General features: G+C 38.4%; 1 protein-coding gene across 2 annotated transcripts in view; it reads left to right on the forward strand.

Annotated features, from left to right (window-relative positions):
• Positions 1-1,990: 1,990 nt before the first annotated feature.
• TNFAIP8 (TNF alpha induced protein 8) overlaps positions 1,991-17,636 on the forward strand; it is a 43,870-nt gene continuing 28,224 nt past the window's right edge. The window contains exon 1 of one of the 2 annotated variants that reach the window (XM_039731078.1): positions 1,991-2,053. In XM_039731078.1, the coding sequence (XP_039587012.1) occupies position 2,053 (1 nt within the window). In that variant the 5' untranslated portion in view covers positions 1,991-2,052. Of the gene's footprint in view, positions 2,054-13,753; positions 13,850-17,636 lie in introns of those variants that run through there. The other variant, XM_039731068.1, reaches the window with a different exon arrangement.

Raw genomic sequence — 17,636 nt, forward strand, 5'->3', positions numbered from 1 at the left:
TGGAACCCGACAGGAGTGTTTGTGTCCCCTCTGGTGGGTGGGTGACCAGGTACAGGTCTCGTGGGGCTGTGCTGGCTACAGAGGCAAATAAAGCTGGTCAGTTGGTGTCACACTGGCAGTGTGAAGAGCTGTGAGCATCACCTAATTTGTTCTGCTCAGGTAAATTCATCTGAAATTCCCTCAAGGGCGACGCTACTGGGCCTGACTAATTTGGAGGCAATTTGTTAAGGTGCTTAGTGTTGCTGCAGTGCAACCCTGAAAATAACATGCCTTGAGCTTGTTTGTCCCTTAAGCAAGACCGTATTGTAATTATGGTGTTCAGGCTCTTGAGTGAGTGCTGCTTGTGGGAAGCTACGCATCCTGCTAGCAGAGGCCCTTCAATAGTGAGAGCTGGGAAATCCTGTTCTCTGGACAGCCCCCATCCCGCTCTCAACCCTCCTCTTTGAAAGAAAGTCCTGTAGAAACAGTAACTTTCTCCAGAATAAACCATGCAGAAAACTGTTACATCCTGCTAGACTTCTCAGTTGAAAAGCACATTGTAACATTATCTGCTCTGTTCTCCATCAGTGGCCGCAGAGCAAGTTGTGGAAGTCTGGAAGCCTGCAGCAGACCGCAGCACTTAGGTCACTGTATCCCAAAGATTGTGCTCCTGTGTCTGAACGTTTTGGCAGATACAGTAGGGTTTGAAATGGGAAGTAGCTGTCTGTGCAAATGCAGTTATTGTGCAGCAGTTGTTCTGTAATACTTAGTGTGTGGCAACTTGCAGCAAAACTAATTCCTGTTTTGGATCTGAATCTTGAATCTTTCAATGTAAGATTACTTCAAGGGAATAAAAGGCAGTCAAGTGCTTCAAAACCATAACATCTTTTTCCTCCCTCCCTTTAAATTATTTCAACTTGTGTTATTTATGCATAATTTATTTTTTTGTCTATAAACAGATGATGACAGAGTGGTTCTGTTACTTAAAATGGGAATCCTCAGGAGATTCACAAATCCATGTAGTTTAGAAGAAATGTTACAGCAACAGTATTTTTACAGTTAGTCTAACTGCTGAGAGAAGGTGGGATGATAAACTAATGAAGTTACTCTAACACAAGCTAGTGAAATAAGAAGATGAAATTCAAAAACTGTGGAAAGACTTTAGTCCATAACTTGCCTGCTCCCTTAGTACCCTCTTTTGAGTGCTCTAAAGGATGTACATTAATTTGTTTGACACCCATTCTTCTTGTAGTACCTCTGACACTATACATGTACGAATGTTGAGTCTGACTAGCAAATTTTGCAGCTCCTCTTTTTTATGTGCTTCTTCTTTGCAGAGCTTGTACTTAATTGTTCTTTCCCATGCTCTTCTCTTTAAAACCCCCTGGAGATACTTGAGTAGCGTCAGGTAAAGGCACTCCAAGGTGTCCCAGTAGAAAATAATCATCACTAAAGGAAAGTAGGTTCCTCTTTGAGTACATGAGATCTCTTATTGACAGTGGAGATGTGTAAGTCAATTAGTGCTGGTGACTGTAAAGCTGGTGTGTGATCGGGGTAAATATGCTCCAGATATTGTTGTCTGTTTTGACACCAAGCTGAAAATAATCTGTTGGAGGAAACTTTTCTGTGTGACATTTTAAATTCTTTTTGCTTTACATGATTGGAAGAGTTCATATTTCTTTTTGGAATAAAGCTTCCTTCCAAACTGTCAAAGAGAAGAATGTAATTTCTTTTGTGTTTTGCCATTATTCAGGTGAGGAACTTTCAGTAACTGGTAATATTAGTATTATATGAGACAGTTTTGTTACATAACATCAGGGGTTTTTACACGGTTTAGGAGGTAATTCATACCAAGCTAAACTTTGTTACACACAGAAATGTTTCTCAGACATCTGCTTGTAATGTTTATTAATTGATGTGATTCATTAAGTGCCATGTGCTTTAAAGTTGTTTTTCTGCCTATGATTAATATATCTTTTTTTTTCCTTTTTTTCTTTTTTCCCCAGAGTGACAAGTCCAGACAGGTTTCTCTAAATTTCTCTGTAACAGCTGCATGTACTTTCATGTGCATCAAGTAAGTGTACTAGGTCTGCACAGTGTTCTCCTCTGTATCAATGACATACAGAAACTGCTATGATGAAAACTTTCCTGTGCTTGGGACCACAAGCTGAATTTCTTCTTAAAACATAATTTTTCCCTTGTTCTTTCAATGTATTACTCTTGGACTGCAGAAAGTAGCTCAAAATATTCAGACCTACATTTTTATTCATAGATCTTCAAATATTTTTTGAGCAAACTTTAAGCCTTGAAAAATGCCTGATGTAATTTCAGCATGCTGGTATTCTCCTTATTTCTTTGACTATATGGTCCCATTTTCTCAGAATCAGAGAATGGCCTGGATTAGAAGGGACCTTTAAAGCTAGATTAGGCCTAACCCTGGCCCCCATAGTCATCAAGGACATGTTTCACTAGGCAGTGTTGCCCCTCCAGCATGGATTTAAACACTTACAGGAATGAGGCACCCATGACTTCTCTGGGCAGTGTGTTCCAGAGCCTCACCCTCGTGGTAAAATATTTCTTCTCTATGCCTAGTATAAAACTACCCCATTTCAGCTGAAAACCCCTTGTGTGGTCACTATGGACTCTCTGTCTTTTAATCCCCCTTTAAGTATTGAAACCTCAGAAAAGTTTTCTCCAGAACCCTTTCTTCCCTGGGCAGAAAAATCCCACCTCTCATCCTGTCTTCATAGGAGAGATGCTCCAGTCCTTGGATCATCTTTGTGGCCTCCTCTGGACTCTTCAGCAAGTTCACATCCTTCTTGTTCTGAGGGTCCTTGAGCTGGATGAGGCACACCAGGTGGGAGTAGAAGGGCAGGGTCACCTCCCTGACCTTCTAGCCACATTTTTTCTGGGCTGCCAGGGCACATCCCAGCTTATATCCAATTTTCCTTATTTTTGGTTTAGGTTCTGTTGCATGCACTTGGCCATATTTACAGCTCACAACTCTGTCAATAATCTGTGCAGCTAGAACATTACAGATAGGCAATAGCTGGTTCTAGAAAGAAAGAAAGGAAGAAGGGGAGGCCCTATAATGAAAGTCACAAATTATTCTGCTTTTAGCCTGTATTCTTTTCAGGAATAGTTTGCCTAATGTTATGAAAAACAATGCATGGCCTTAGTCCTCTAGGAAAGACTAGTAGGGTGAGAAAGTAGTTGTGTATCTGTGCCAGATGACAGCCTCAATGGCTTTGACTCCATCCCAGTGCATCCCAGTAAGAAATTGTAAGGATATTTTATCATATTTGTGATTTTTCCCTGTTTAGAATTACCTACAACTAAAAGAGTCTCATTTCTAAAAAAATATGTTCTTAGCTAATGTGGTGCAAGATAGCGTTTGCATGAAGCTTAATTAATGTAACATTTTGCTGTGAAGCTTCCAGATAATTCTTGTGTCATTAAAGTGTTCAGTAATTTCTGGGGGGAAAAAATGAAATCTACATCAGATTTCTAGATGTTTTACATAGAAATGTGTCATCTATAGAGATAATTTTAAAAATAGTTTAGTGCAGGGTACTGCATCTTTAGAGGAACTGGGCTTTTCTCTGCTTACATTCAGAAAATATATTATTAGATTATTTCTGTATTTTTAAGAGTATTACTTATTTTGGTGTTTTGTGGAGTTTTTTTTCCCTTAAAATTTCTGTTTATGTGTAAAGAAAATGCACCTCTTCTGTCTTTGTTTGTCAGCCCTCCCTGTTTCATTTGTCAGCCATGGGAAGCGAGCACTTTCAGCCCTTACATACTTGCTTGGGTAGTGTATGTAGATTGGGAACCTGTTTTTCAGAGGTAAAATTATGGAAATGTGTTGCTCTGCTGCAACTTATTTGTGTAGCTTAGAACTTATTTGTGTAGCTTAAATTCTAGCACTATCTCAGAATAGCATTAAAGCACCTCCTTGTGTTAACTACAACCAGTATCTAGTACCAGATAGCTGTAAGGAAGTGTCCCTTGTCAGTAGCCAGATAATAAGGAAATTTTACAGTGTGTCCATTGGATAACATCTTTTTTTTGTTTGTTTGTTTCAAAAGCATTGAATTTTGCTAACGTTACTTGTCAGTAAAGATGACGAGTTACACCGCATTCCAGGATGTGCAGCTGGGTTAGCCCACTTGCAAAATAGTGAATATGTTTGTTTTAGAGACTGTGCAAGGAGGCTAGTCCCTCAGTGGTTGATAGTTCTTCCCTTATTGGGGAGCTTGAAGCCAGGAATCTGGAGCTGTTGAGAGACTGCTTCAGATGGTGCATGTTAAAACCAGCAGAAGCCTTTTCAGTCACAGACTGAAACTAACTCTCATGCTGCAGTCATCAGCTGCTTTCATTCAGATTCTTCTCTTCCATTGTTTTTCAAATGGGTACTGTAGAAAACCCCCTCACTTTTCAAGCTTCTTTCCTGAAAGAAATTAAATATATAGTATTTTATGCCCGTTAATTTTTAACATGGCAGAAGTTAAGACGTGTTTATGACTTTACTAAATTATTCTTTATTTTGAGTAAGAAAACGGATTTAAAGAATTTAACTTAAAAATTATATTCATAATATCAAATTAATCAGAATCAAACTCATTATGGGCAATTTTCCTGGTTTTGCTGACTGTACAATTTTAATGTTTCTGGACCTAAATTTCACTGCTATTCTTCAATTAATACTGAATGCTATTCATTTTGACTCCTAGAAAATCTTTTCTGGTGTTTCATCTCTTATAACCTAGGGACAATCACTAAATATTTTTGCTAATGTTTATGCTGCTAGTGTGAAATCACTTGATGGAATTTTTACCTTTAATTATAAGACATCTCCTAATTCTTTTTGGTATGATAAGGTTTGTAAGAAAAAGCTTTATAGCTTTTGCCCTGGTCTGTGTGCACTCATACCGACTTCATTAGGCCAAAGGTGGCAGATGTGCTTTGGGAATAATAGCTGGAAAAAGCCTGCCTTCTGAATCACATGTGTCCATGTAGCAAGCATTTGCATCTCATGTTGTGGTCAAACCTAATTTTATCTCTGCACAGGCACTTTCGCTCTTTACAGAGGTAGCCGGGGGATTTGCTCCAGTGTTGGAGGCTTCCAATAGAGTTTTACTTGTCTTGTGGCTGGTCTATTCTCACTTGTTTTCATAACATCTTGTGAGTTAAAATAATTCTTTCCATGACCTGCTATTCAGACCCTGGATATTTTTATAGTCTGAGGTCTTGTCTGATGAGCCTGCTGGTTGAAAGAGGAAATATATCAAACTCTTCTGCCTTCTGTGCACTCTCTTCCCTTGACTGCTAATTCCTCCTTTGCAATTCCCCTGGTTTGAATCCTGCTCTCCTGAGCAGTGCAGGCAAGTACATGATTTTCTTTGCATACACACATACACATCTATCATAAATAACATCTCTAGGTGGAGTCTCTGCTGGAATCACTGCTCATGGTATTTTTCTTCTTGCTGGAGAAAGGTGAACTCCTCTGCCAAGCATATTCATGCTGCCACAGGCATAGATACACAGTCGCATTAACTGTTGTATTGTGGCAGCATTTCTGCTACAGCTTGGAAGAAGGTTGGGCTCATTGATCTTTCAAAACCTGAATGATTTTAAGGTTCTAAGAACAGTCATCAACAAGCAGGCTCACGTGGCTGCATTACTAGCAGATTCTTATGAACATTATTAGCAGGCATGTGGCAAGACATGTTTTTCTTCATGCTTAGCTGTGACAGCTGCTCTGAGCAGTGTTTGTGATGGTGTAGCAGATGCTTTTGGAGCTCAAGGGTGTTTGGGGCTGTAAGGAGGACCTGGTGAGGTCCTGGTACACAATTAAAGCTGTGAAGTGGTAATAGAAGTGGAAGGAGATGCATTGTGTTTGGTTCCTTCACTTTCTGCATGTGAAAAACTGTACAAATCCTTAGCTAACATTGTCAGGATTCAGCCATTTGAGCTTTTAAGAGCCAGGGTGGAAAATCTCTGGTCACTTGAAGTTATCCTTGTTTCAGGTAAAGGTTAAGCACTGTTCTCAGCACACACAGCTACAGAGGTAGCTGCTCATCTAGAGTGGCCTGAGGATGAAGAAAGCCCAGTTTAATGAGATAAATACCCAGAAGGAGAGAAGCTCAGTGATGTTTGTTTATATTAGACATGTAGCATTTCAAGCACCAGTAGGTGTTAAGATTGTGGGTATGTGAGCCTCAAAGGAAGCTGTGGGGTGAATATTGTGCTAGGAGCATTTTGGGAGTGGTTTTGGAGTTCTCTTCTCTACCATGAGAATTGTGTGTCAAGCAATGAAAGAGGTGGTTGATGAAATAAATGGGATCAGCCACCAATGCTGACAGGCAAGTCTGATGCAATGACATCCATGCTGGGGGACATTGTCATGGTAACCTGAATTTGGGTCTTGAGATAGTCAAAATCTTGTCAGCTTGGGTGGACGGTGGGTAGAGAGAAACAAATGTGGTGCACCTAGGAAAAGGGTTTGAGAGCTAGTAATGTCCCCTGCTACCAAGTGTGCATAATGCCTGACTGAAGGCAATGGGAGTTTGGGCTGAGAAACAGGGCACACAACAGAAGTATTCTTTTCAAAGTGTGTTGTGGGAGTGTTGTTTCAAATGTAGGAACCTCTGTGTAATAAAGCAGCACAGGATTATGCATGACAAATATACACAGTGGAAAGGTAGCTGCAGTAAAGTGATGCATAACTGAAGGAAATACAGTGAGCTAATAAATTTTCAGTCTCAGAAAAGAAACGAGATGACTAGAACAATTTTTTGACCAGTGTGGTCTCTAAATGGTACAAGGATTATGATCCATGACTTTAGGTACAGAATAAAAAGCAAGGCATCCTTAAGCTCACACATTTTATGACTTCATTGAGTTTCTGTAGAAGAGTTGAAACTGTGCTTTATTGTTTAGCCACATACCAAGTGTCTGTATCATCCTTTGTATGCAGATGAGTGTCTTGTGTGTCTCACTATTGTTGTCTTATCTTTTTTGGAGCAGTGACAGATTGTTTGATTTGTCATGATCTTGTGGCACAGGTCTTTTTCCTTTTGTTTCCAGTGGATGATAGCCTCTCTTCTGAAGGATTCAAGTCTGTTGGCACTGATTTCACACCCCTTCTGCTGCCAAAAATGTCATGCTGTCCTGTTCCCATGCCTGTATTGTTTCCTTCCTTGTGTCAGCAGAAACGTTCGTGTTCATCAGAATGAGGAACTCAATCATGAGATCAGTTAGCCTTTTTTGTTTTCCCCCCAGCAGTTTTGGGTTTTTTGTGAATTAATTATTCAATCTGATGTGCTGTGCAGCTAAACAGATGCTTTTGCTACCACAGGGAGCTCTCAGGCTGGGTGAAAGGAAGGGATAGAGTGAGTATAACATGTCTGAGGATTGGGAATTGTGCAACCACAATTCCCATTTGGAGGAAGTGCTTAAAAGTTTGTGTTCATGAAAGTCTCTCAGTCTGACTTTGTGCTTAGGTACACTGGTCTGTATCACGTTTCACTGAAATCCTGGCCTGATTTGTTCCTTTTTTCCCATGTGTTTTGTCTTTCTCTGTTCAGGACACTTCTCAGCTTTGTGGGAGACACCACACAAATGCTCACATTCTTTTGAGCCAATTTTTATTTCTGAATTTTTGTTTAGATACATTTAAAGACACAGGCTTACCCAAATTGTAGAAAAAAGCTTCTTTTAATCTGATATTTCCCCTTCCACTACTCCATGCTGTAATTTTTCCTTTAGAACTCTGCTGTCTAATTAGGTATTAATAATTATCTGTTATTCACTATATATTCATATATATTTTTTATATGTCTGAATTGGAAAATTGGAAAAGATAATAGGTTGTTTTAATGTCACCTCCTTTTGAGGTAGCCATTTCTGAATAATGTGTCCATTTTTTATCTCTCTTTAAAATGCATTCCATTACCTGAGTGCTGCTGTAAATGAAGAGGCAGTAGTAGCTGGTCAGATCACTTATTCACTTCTCCCATTCCCCTTATGGTTTGCTATTTTGAAGTTTTCCTAAATTACAGATGTAAAATATTCAGCCTTAAATCCATATCATCATTATCTGTCTAGGAGAATTTTATGAGAATTTTGTAGTGTGTTTGGATTCTGAGATATTTTTAAGAAGAGTGTTTGATCCTCTCTATGTCAGTTTTTGAAGTATGGGAGTTTTTGATCATTCAGTACTTGATAGAGCTTAGCTTTGTTTCTCAAGTGTTAAGTTGTATACCTGAATAAACTTCGTGCCTTTCACGAAGACTTATGATCCGTAACGTGTATGTTGGGCCACTGTAGTGTGTGGCATTCATTGTGCCACTTGTCACAGTGAAGTGAGAGATTTACCCTGCAGTGCAGGGGAATTTGACCCAGCAGTGCCCAAGTACAATGGATGTATGGAAAACAAAAGATGCAATATACTGAGGGATTTTTCCATTAATCTTAGCCGTTTATGTAGCTGTGTCTAATGATTAATTTTGTGGTTAAGTCTTATGAATATGTGTCTCTCAGGGTCAGCAGTGGCAGGTTTGCATTGCAGGATGTATACGAGAAGGGCCAATGTAGCATCTGCAAGCCACATGTGTGTGCATTGGCTATTGTGTATTAGAAAATCCTTTGCTCCATAAACATCTCACTAAGTACATGTGTAGCTGACGTACGTGTGCATGTCAAAGTATTTTTGTGTTTCTACTAGCAAACATACAGAGTTTTAAAAAATATTCTTCCTTAGCAGTTGTTTAATAGTTTCTGTTCAGTTTTTCAGTACAAGTGGAAAGTCAGTCAGTACATGTGAAGGGAGGACTGAGATTGTTCAATATACTTGAAATACTAACTAAGGGAGGAAAGCTGGTAGTCTTAAATCCTGATCTTCAGTCTCCTTTTCAAAATACATGAGAAAGCTAAAATGGTAGTATTTCTTAAGTTGATTAGACTGAATACTGAATTTTTGCTGTAGTACTTTGCTTCTGTAAAATCCACAATACAGAAGGTGATTTAAAATAGCTGTGACAGAGATACTTCAACAGAACAGGACAATTCACAGAAGCCAAGATGCTGTGGTTTCCTTCCCTATAACAGTTGTATTCAATTATCTGCTGAACCAGAGTGGTGAAGACATAGATGTATGATTTTACTGTACAGGATTTTTCCCAACTTCTTCAAGAGATGCTAGAAGAGTAGATTGTTTAGAGATTTATTTTTTCAATTGACATAAGTGAACAAAAATAGATATTTTGATTGACTTGTAAATTAATATAACTTTTTTCTAATTTCATGTTTACATGTACAATATAAGCAGAAAACTCCTATTTTTATAACTCCTATTAACTACTGTAAATTAAAACAAATTATTAAGTAGTAGTCCATAAGTATTTCAAATAACTTTTGTCTAGTATTATAATATTTGAGTTGACTCCAATACTCTTCCAGAAGATCACCTTGCTTTGAATTTTCGCTACAAGAGGTGCTGGAGTCACAGCAGCAAAGATAGAGCTGTGCCCTCGAGGAGTTCCCCTTCATTTTCTGTACTGTGTCTGAAAGAAGCTAAGACAGAATTTAGCAAATGCTGCATCTCTTATTTAATGTTATGACCAGTTGTACTCGTCCATATATTCAGGAAAGGAAGCAGTGCTGTTGCTTATAGAGACTGTCTTCCTGTCTTTGCCTCCCTCCAACTGCATCTCACCACCACATCTTTGGACTCCTGCCAAAAAGGATGTGGTTGTTTTTTCTTCTTCTGTTCTGCATTTGGACAGAGATTGAACAATTTCCATTTTGTTGCAGCTGTATCATGATGAACAACACTTCTCATGTTTTTGATATAGTGGAGTGTGTGATGTCATCAGCTGACATAGTATCTCATGCCATGTTCTACTTAAAATGATGCAAGGCATCAGAAGTCCCTGACAAAACTGACAAATCTGGATTGACCCATCCAGATTTGGATTATGTGGAAGCTGCTCTCCTCAGCACACTTGGGTGGTTAAGGCACAGCATTTCTGTGTACCTCTGCACAGCAGCTCCATGCCGTGTGGAGTGATGTCTAGCATTTCCCAAACTGAAAGAGCAACTGGCATGCTTCCATGTTGACAGTTAGCAATCATAATGTATCACATAAACAGAACTGTGAGATCTTCATCCTTTGTGGGGAAGTCAATGACTTTTGGGAGGTTGTCTTACAAGATAACTTAGTTTGGTTAAATATCTGGGCTGCTAGTGAGAGGCCCAACACAAAAGCTGAAAAAACCAGAACTTGTAGTAAGTATTCCTAAGCCTTACCTTTTTTGACTTTTTTTTTTTAATGTATAAAAAGTCATGGCTTTTTGTGGATGGATGGAATGTAGGAAAATAGAGGTAGTGATGAAGGTAATCTCACCCCTAAGGATTTACAGCTGAATTAGGAACAGGCCTGCCCTTAATAGGCCACAGCTGGATCCAATTAGGATGGGTATTGTATAAAAGTAGGTTGGCTGTTCGAGAAGTTAGATGGAGTTTGTTGGCTGTGTGTGAGGAGCTGCCCCTGAGAAATCACCTGGAAGATCTGGAGCTTTTTCAATAAGATAACACCAGCTTTTCAGTTTTTTGATGAAAAGTAATGGCTTTTCAGTTTCTGAGCCTATGGATTCCTAGCACAACTGGGTGCCTTCCCCCCTTCTCAGTCTGAGGTATGAGTTTCTACTGAGCATTTCTGCCTCATCTTCAAAAATATTCAGAAGTTCTCAGAATGCTGGGACAGCTTCCCTTCCCCAGTGCTTCCCCTTGTCAGCCAGATGGTTTCAGCCTCGTTAATGTGGGGTTTTTCAGCCCCATGAGATGTGCTTGTCAGTTTTAAACACAGGGGTAGCCAACACATGCCACCCCATGTCTTCCTGTCAGGCCTCAGTTGAGTTCCTGAGTATTTTCTTGTGTTCAGGGACAGTGTTTCATGGGGCACCTTAGACAGGCTTTGATGTCTTTTGCTAAGGAGTCTTTCAAGGCTGCAGCCCTGAGCAGCCTGTTTCTTCTGGAGCAGAAGAAAGATGTGAACATGAAGGAGCACTCACCTGAAGGAGATGTGAAGGTTGTTTATTGATAGCTACAGATAATTCCAGATACATTCCATGTCTGTATTCACTGTCCTGTGTCATTCTGCCTCAAGAGCTGTCAACTGATTCTGATATTTAAAGGTTGTAAAGAAACCAAGGGTACAGCAGCATGATCCAGCTACTTGTGTCCTCCTAGAGGGAGGAGATGTGAGCACGTCTGCCCCTGCAGTTCCAGTCATGCTTAGTCAAAATGTGAGTAGACAGTATCTCTGTCAACCAAGATAATGGTTACTGATAACATAAACATTTAGGAATACAGCAGAGTGGCATTTGAAAGCACTTTGTTTTGTGGGTGAGTGTGCATGTCTTGGGACTATTTCTGACCAGCTAACCAGGTAGGCAGTTGTTTAATACTACTGTCTTATTTAATAGTAAATCAAGGTTTATGCAGACCAGAATGATAGCACAGGCTTGTGATGGGGGTGCTTAATATATTCAAGTTGTTTGGCCTACAACTGAATTACTTAATTTTTTGTAATGAAACTGGTCCCCAAAAACTTTGTAATCAGTAAAACATATATAAAAATAGAAATACATATTGCATATTAAGAGGTATCAGGTATGACAAATACAGTTAAACAGGAACCGTTGGGTACCTTCACAGATATTAACTGTTAATGGTTTTTGTCACTACCCGGACTTTATTTTTCATGATGTTGCTCACCCGTTTTCCTTTCCTGGAGGTGTATCAGATGCTTTGATCAACAGCTTCTCTCCGGTTTGGTGCAGAAACAGATACTGTTTATTTGTTGGGGTTGGTGGTTCTGCTGAGATGCAAAAGATACTGTTTCATTTGTCTTGTTTAGTCAAAATAACATTTATATCTAGTTTGAGCTTTAGTATAAACCACCTGTGAATAATTAACTAACCTGTGCAGCCAATTTTAGAGCAGACATTTGTAGTTGCAGTGTTTTTACTCTATGAAACCAGTAGGAGGGGAAATGAAAGATCTGTAGCTTTATACATGAGAGTTTTGGCATAAAAAGTTTGGGGAGGAAAAAATTGCTGTCTTACCAAGGGATTTCAGCATGCAGCCCTGGATGTTTGCAGCTGTCAGCACCCTCAAAAAGAGCTGACCAGTTTATGTGGGATTCACAACCACCAGTAGGTTGGGCAAGGACTGTCTGGTGATCAGCAGAAGCTAACATGCATGAAGTCTTAGTTCCTGTCCAGAGAGACGTTACCCATGTCCTCCAAAAAATTCGTATCTTGGACCTCTGAAACCAGACCTTTCTGTGAATGGAGACTGTTAATACATTACTTTGGAGTAAATATAATCTGTCAGATTTGTTTATTTCTTTATATAATAATGTTAGAAATAGCTTCAAGGTGCTAAAATTTTTTTCTTGTTTCAAGTCTCCTCCAATGTCAAGCATTTCTAACCCTGTTCAGTTTTGATTTCATTTAGAAACCAATTGGTAAGAAGGCATAAGTAGATTTGAGTTGGAGATCAGATAAGATGAGCATGAATCTCTGTGGTCATCAAATATGTTACTTTCTTTCAGATCTTTGTTGCACAAACATGATTAACTGAGTGGTTTCTGGTTGTTGTTGGTCCTGCGTACAGTTCCTAGTTCTGCAAAGAATTTTACAGCTGCATTTAAGAGAAAGAGTTGGCATTCATGTGCAACATTCTTCAAAGGATAAATGTTCGTAGATACCACATTTCAAAGGATCTGGATGAAATAGACAGTGCATACCCCAGGGTGCTCCATGTGTGTGTGGTCAGTGAAGGCTGTGCAGGATCTGTGTTGCCCAGAGTCATACAGGGGCTGCTGACATTTGTTACACCTTATGACTTTAAAATGCAACACTTCATTATGAGTGGACTTGCATGCTTCTTAAAAACTAGAAAAATAAATTTTAAAAAAAAGTATCAAGTTCATAAATCTAAGACAAAGCAACAGTGTTTGTCGTCAGTCATCACAAAATACCAGTTTTGAGTAGTAATTTTTTTTAAATTACATTATTTTTCTTGACTTTCAATTTAGACAGATTTCTTTACTTGTCTTAAATACTTGCATATCTTAGTGCAGTAGTTAATTTTTTCCCAGTATTTGCCCATCCATTCACTATTAAATGTTTGTATTTCACCTATTTTTGATAAATATTGGAATAATATCAGAAATCCACTATGACAAATTGGAATTTTTTGTTTCTTTCTTGCAGTCATTAGGGCCAAAACTGCTCTTGTTTTTGTTTTGTCATGCCTGTGATTTTTGCAGAGAAGTTTTCACTTCTTGATCCCTAATCCACATTGTTTGATGGTCTGATATACAGGCTTCTAAATTTCCAGATAACTACATATGGAGTCTTCTGTGTTTAAATTCCACAGAAATTTTGAAAATAAATTAGATTATTTGTGCAGCGACTGTTGAAGAGCTGTCAAGAATTGGTCACAAGCTTGAAGGTCAGTCTGCATTTACAGTATAAACTGTGGAGTAAAAACCACAGAAGATTATGAAAGCAAACTGTCAGGAAATGGGGAAACATGATGGCCTTAGTATTATGTTGCCCAAACATGCTCACTGTTTACTGTCAGGTAAGTTCCTGCTGGCTTTTTCCTGATGTTAAAAACAAGCTATATTATGTAGATGTTGAAATTATCTGTTTTGGGAAGGCATTGCATTAGCTTTGAGTCAAATATATTTGTAGCCTGGCCTCATAATGCCGCATTTCAGCTCTTCTTTTCTATTCATCATCTGGACTTGCTACTGTTTTCTACACAGAGACAACTGCACTGAGATCAAGTAAGAGTGCTTGGTTATAAAAATCAGTTCATATAAATGGAATGAAACAGCTATATAGGCAAGTGAGCATATGAGCTTTCTACTAAATAGATGCTATTTTAGTGCTTTTAGTTAATGTGTTCCTTAGTACTATTCTCTTAGTTTCACAGTTAAGTGTGTCATGTCTGGTATTTGGTAATGGGGATTTGCTTTTTCAATTTCACCTATGGAGATGAAGAGTTTGATAACTCTACATTGGTTTTAAATACAGATCAAAATTTTGGGGAAAATCTTACTTGCTTAGATAGCATTGTTTTGAGTAAAGGGAATGTTTTAAGTGGTGGCAGTCCCTGCTTCACCTTTTTTCATAAGGAATGTAAATGCATTTGCCGTACATTTAAGATTAAATGCTCTAAGGCAGCCAGGAAGTTGAAAAGATAGATTTAGTAGTTTTTGTTTTCATACCCATCTAAAAACATGGTAAGCAATTGTCTCTACCCAACACTGATTAAACTAGAATATCCTAATTTTCTTATGGCATCTCTTTACTATAAATTAGCTGCATAGGAAAAAATATTGAAGGGGGATGCCCCAATAACTGCTGTTTTACAGTGGACACAGAAACAACAACTATTACCTAATTTTAGGTGCACCATCCTTTTCCCACCATTTGAGTTGCTCTTAATTGTCAAAAGAAAAACATCTTTTGAATATATGAATTCTCAAAAAATTAATGAGACTGTCTTTTCGTGGAGGTAAGACAAAGAAAAGCTTTACACTTGGGAATGTTTTTCAGACTTAGTTGAGGTTGCATGTGCAATCTTTATACATGGCATTCCTGGTTTCTGATGGGCATTTCAATTCAACACTGTGCTCCCCCAGTAATGCACCACCTCTGCATGCAAAACAATCCTGCATGTCCCATAAGAGGAAATGCTGGCACTGACTTTGCAGCTGAGAAGTTGAGTTACAGGTAACTCAACACATCCCCTCCAATGGAAAAAAAAAAAAAAAAGGTTACACTATCCCATTTCTGGAAAGGCAGGATAGGGAAGGGGAGAACATACAGGACAGAGTAGGTCTGAACTAAGTTGCTGCAGGCAGAAGCTGGGAGCATAGGGTGAGCCTCATGAGTAGCACAATTGTATCCATGCTCTGAAGTGATACTTCAAATTTTAGTGTGGTTTTTCAAATTCATAAAGCCAAGCTGTTACCACTACATCACCTGCTATATTGCCATCATAATGTAGATATCCTCTAGTGTAATTAAGTTTTTTTCAAATCTATCTGGATTTTAGATTGAGAAGAAAATGATAGGTATTTTGTACTGCTACCTGGTGTTTTGCAAACAGATTTCAGGTGATGCCCACTGTTTCAGAAGCATTTGGTTCTCCAGCTTTGCTGTACCAGCATGTACAAAACACAATTGCAGCCTTTCTGTGTGTTACAGTATAAAGTGCTATTGCAGGGCTGTTTGGGAAGATTCTTGCTTGCCATTGTAGCCAGTGCTTTCCTGCTCGGTTCCCTAGATGAGCAAAACTCATTCAGGAAGCCCTGGCTTTTTTAATCAGGGTGCTGTTGCCGCTTTGTGGCATTGGCCAAAACCACTAGCAAATTCTCCATGACTTACATCAATCACTGACGTGTCCAAGTGAGATGGATGTGGGAGGCACAGAGAGGAGCAGGTGCATCTGTTCTAAGAGACCTGACCCGACCTCAGTGCAACTCTCAGAAGTTTGTTATGTGGGATTTCTGATCCAAGTGCTGCGTTCCTTGTGTGCAGAGTCAGTGGCAGTCTTCGTTCTTTCTCTCGTCCCATTTATTTTCTAGTGGACAAAGATAATAGCTATTGTTCATACTGAGTCTCAGATTTTGGAACACACTTTAAAGTCCTAAGCTTTTAGGAAGAATTGCAGAAGCACAGCCTTGGCAGACCGTCCACCTGAACAAGTAAATCATCTTAAGTATGTGCCATAATTCAGCTTTCTGTAAACAAGATATTGAGCAACAAGAGTAAGACGTCTTGTTCAGATCTTGTTATCCACAATTATTTTCTTTTTTTTTTTTTTTGGAAACTGAATAGTTGAAATAGTTCCTGAAAGTCTTGCAATAACCTTTTGAAGTGGTATTCAGTTTGGCTGAGCCCCAGAGTGCAAATTCTGTTGTTATTGTTGCTAAAGCATTCTAAGGGCTGAAGTATGAATTTCCTGCAAAGTGGATAAAATTGTTGAGAAGTTAGACATACTTTTATGAAATAAACTCATTTGGAGTCCAGCAAAATTCTGATGTGTTTTGGGTTTCTTGGTTTTTTGGTTTTTTTTTAATTGGAACTGAGAGCAATCAGTAGAAGTCTAATAATGAATTTTTAATGGAACGTGGAAATGCTAACCAGAGTTTACATGTGAAATTTGAGTGAACGTTGCTCACCAATGTAAGTTTGCTAAATAGAAGGAAAAATGAGCAAGGCATGGATTTTCAGTGGTTCTAACTAGATTAGAGATCACCCAAGACCTTTTTGAGACAAAGACTTAATTTTAGATGCAATTAATTTATTTTATATTTTTAAAAAAGGGAGACCTACTTGTGGTTTAAATTCTTACGAAAAAAATAAAAGAAAAAAAAAGGTTACCTATATATGTCCTGTAAATGGACACCATATGGCTATGCTGGCATGGTAAATGGAGAGGAAGAAAAGGAAGAAGGTGCTGCTCTGGTAGACAGACACTCTCAATTGGACCATTCTGAAGTGCTGTTTTCTGAAGTATGATTTAGTTATGAAAATGTTACCATGAACCAGAGAAAGCGAGTGCTGAAAGACTTTCATAAATTATGAGTTCTTGGGTTTCTTTGGATATTGAAATTCCAGCACTTGTTCAACAGAGTCGTAGTTAATATTTTGCTAAAAGAAAAAATTTTAAAAAAAAAGCTAGTTCTTGTATCCTCCAGATTCGTTGTGCCTTCAGTCTAAGCTTTATGCAAATGATAAAATTATTTAAAGCCAATGTGGAACAAGCAGAAATCAATATGGTTATTTGAAGGAATACTATATAATTAGGTACATCTGGCTTGTGAATATAAACTATAGCTAAATTCAGTTTTAAAGAGCAAACCCTACTTAGGTTTAATATCCATTTAAATCTCTCTTTTAATCTCTTAATTGAATTTGTACTAAAATGAGATTATTAATATAGGTATTTTTTAAGGGTTTTTTTAATTTTAATTTTTTTTCTAGATTAGATCTCCATTTGATATGCAAGTGGTGTTTTGACTGTTTGCATGATTAATGTCTTTGATGTCTTGGAGAAAAAGCATAGTTTGATTGGTACTCATTAGCAAAACACTTGGATGGTGTGCTTGGGACTGGAACACAGCCCTTCCAAACTGAGACACATGTGTTTTTCCACATGTACACCACTTTTATATGAACAGAAACTTTCCTTTTTTAAAGATAATTTTCAGTTTCCTGTTCTATCAGCATTTAAAAAAAAAAGGAAAGAAAGAAAAAATAAAGCCATTATTTGCCATACCCTCCAGTACCACTGTTTAAAATGTACTATATGTAACACTAGTTCAGGCACCTTGTTTTTGAGCTCTTTTTGAGTTTTGACTATGTGATACTAGATTTTCTGTTTGTAATTAAAATATTCCTTTTCAATTAAAATTGTTCCAGCACTTTGTTTTGATGCACAGGCATCAGGCAATACAGCTTCTGCCTTGCTGAGAGCAGATCTGGTGTAGTGTCTCTTCTCATGGCCTGTGGTGGTGCTGTCAGCAGGTTCTGTGTAGCACACTGACTCCCTCTACTAGT

The sequence above is a fragment of the Passer montanus genome, unplaced genomic scaffold, assembly GCF_014805655.1.
Source record: "Passer montanus isolate IOZ18808 unplaced genomic scaffold, ASM1480565v1 scaffold110, whole genome shotgun sequence".
Lineage (NCBI taxonomy): Eukaryota > Metazoa > Chordata > Aves > Passeriformes > Passeridae > Passer > Passer montanus.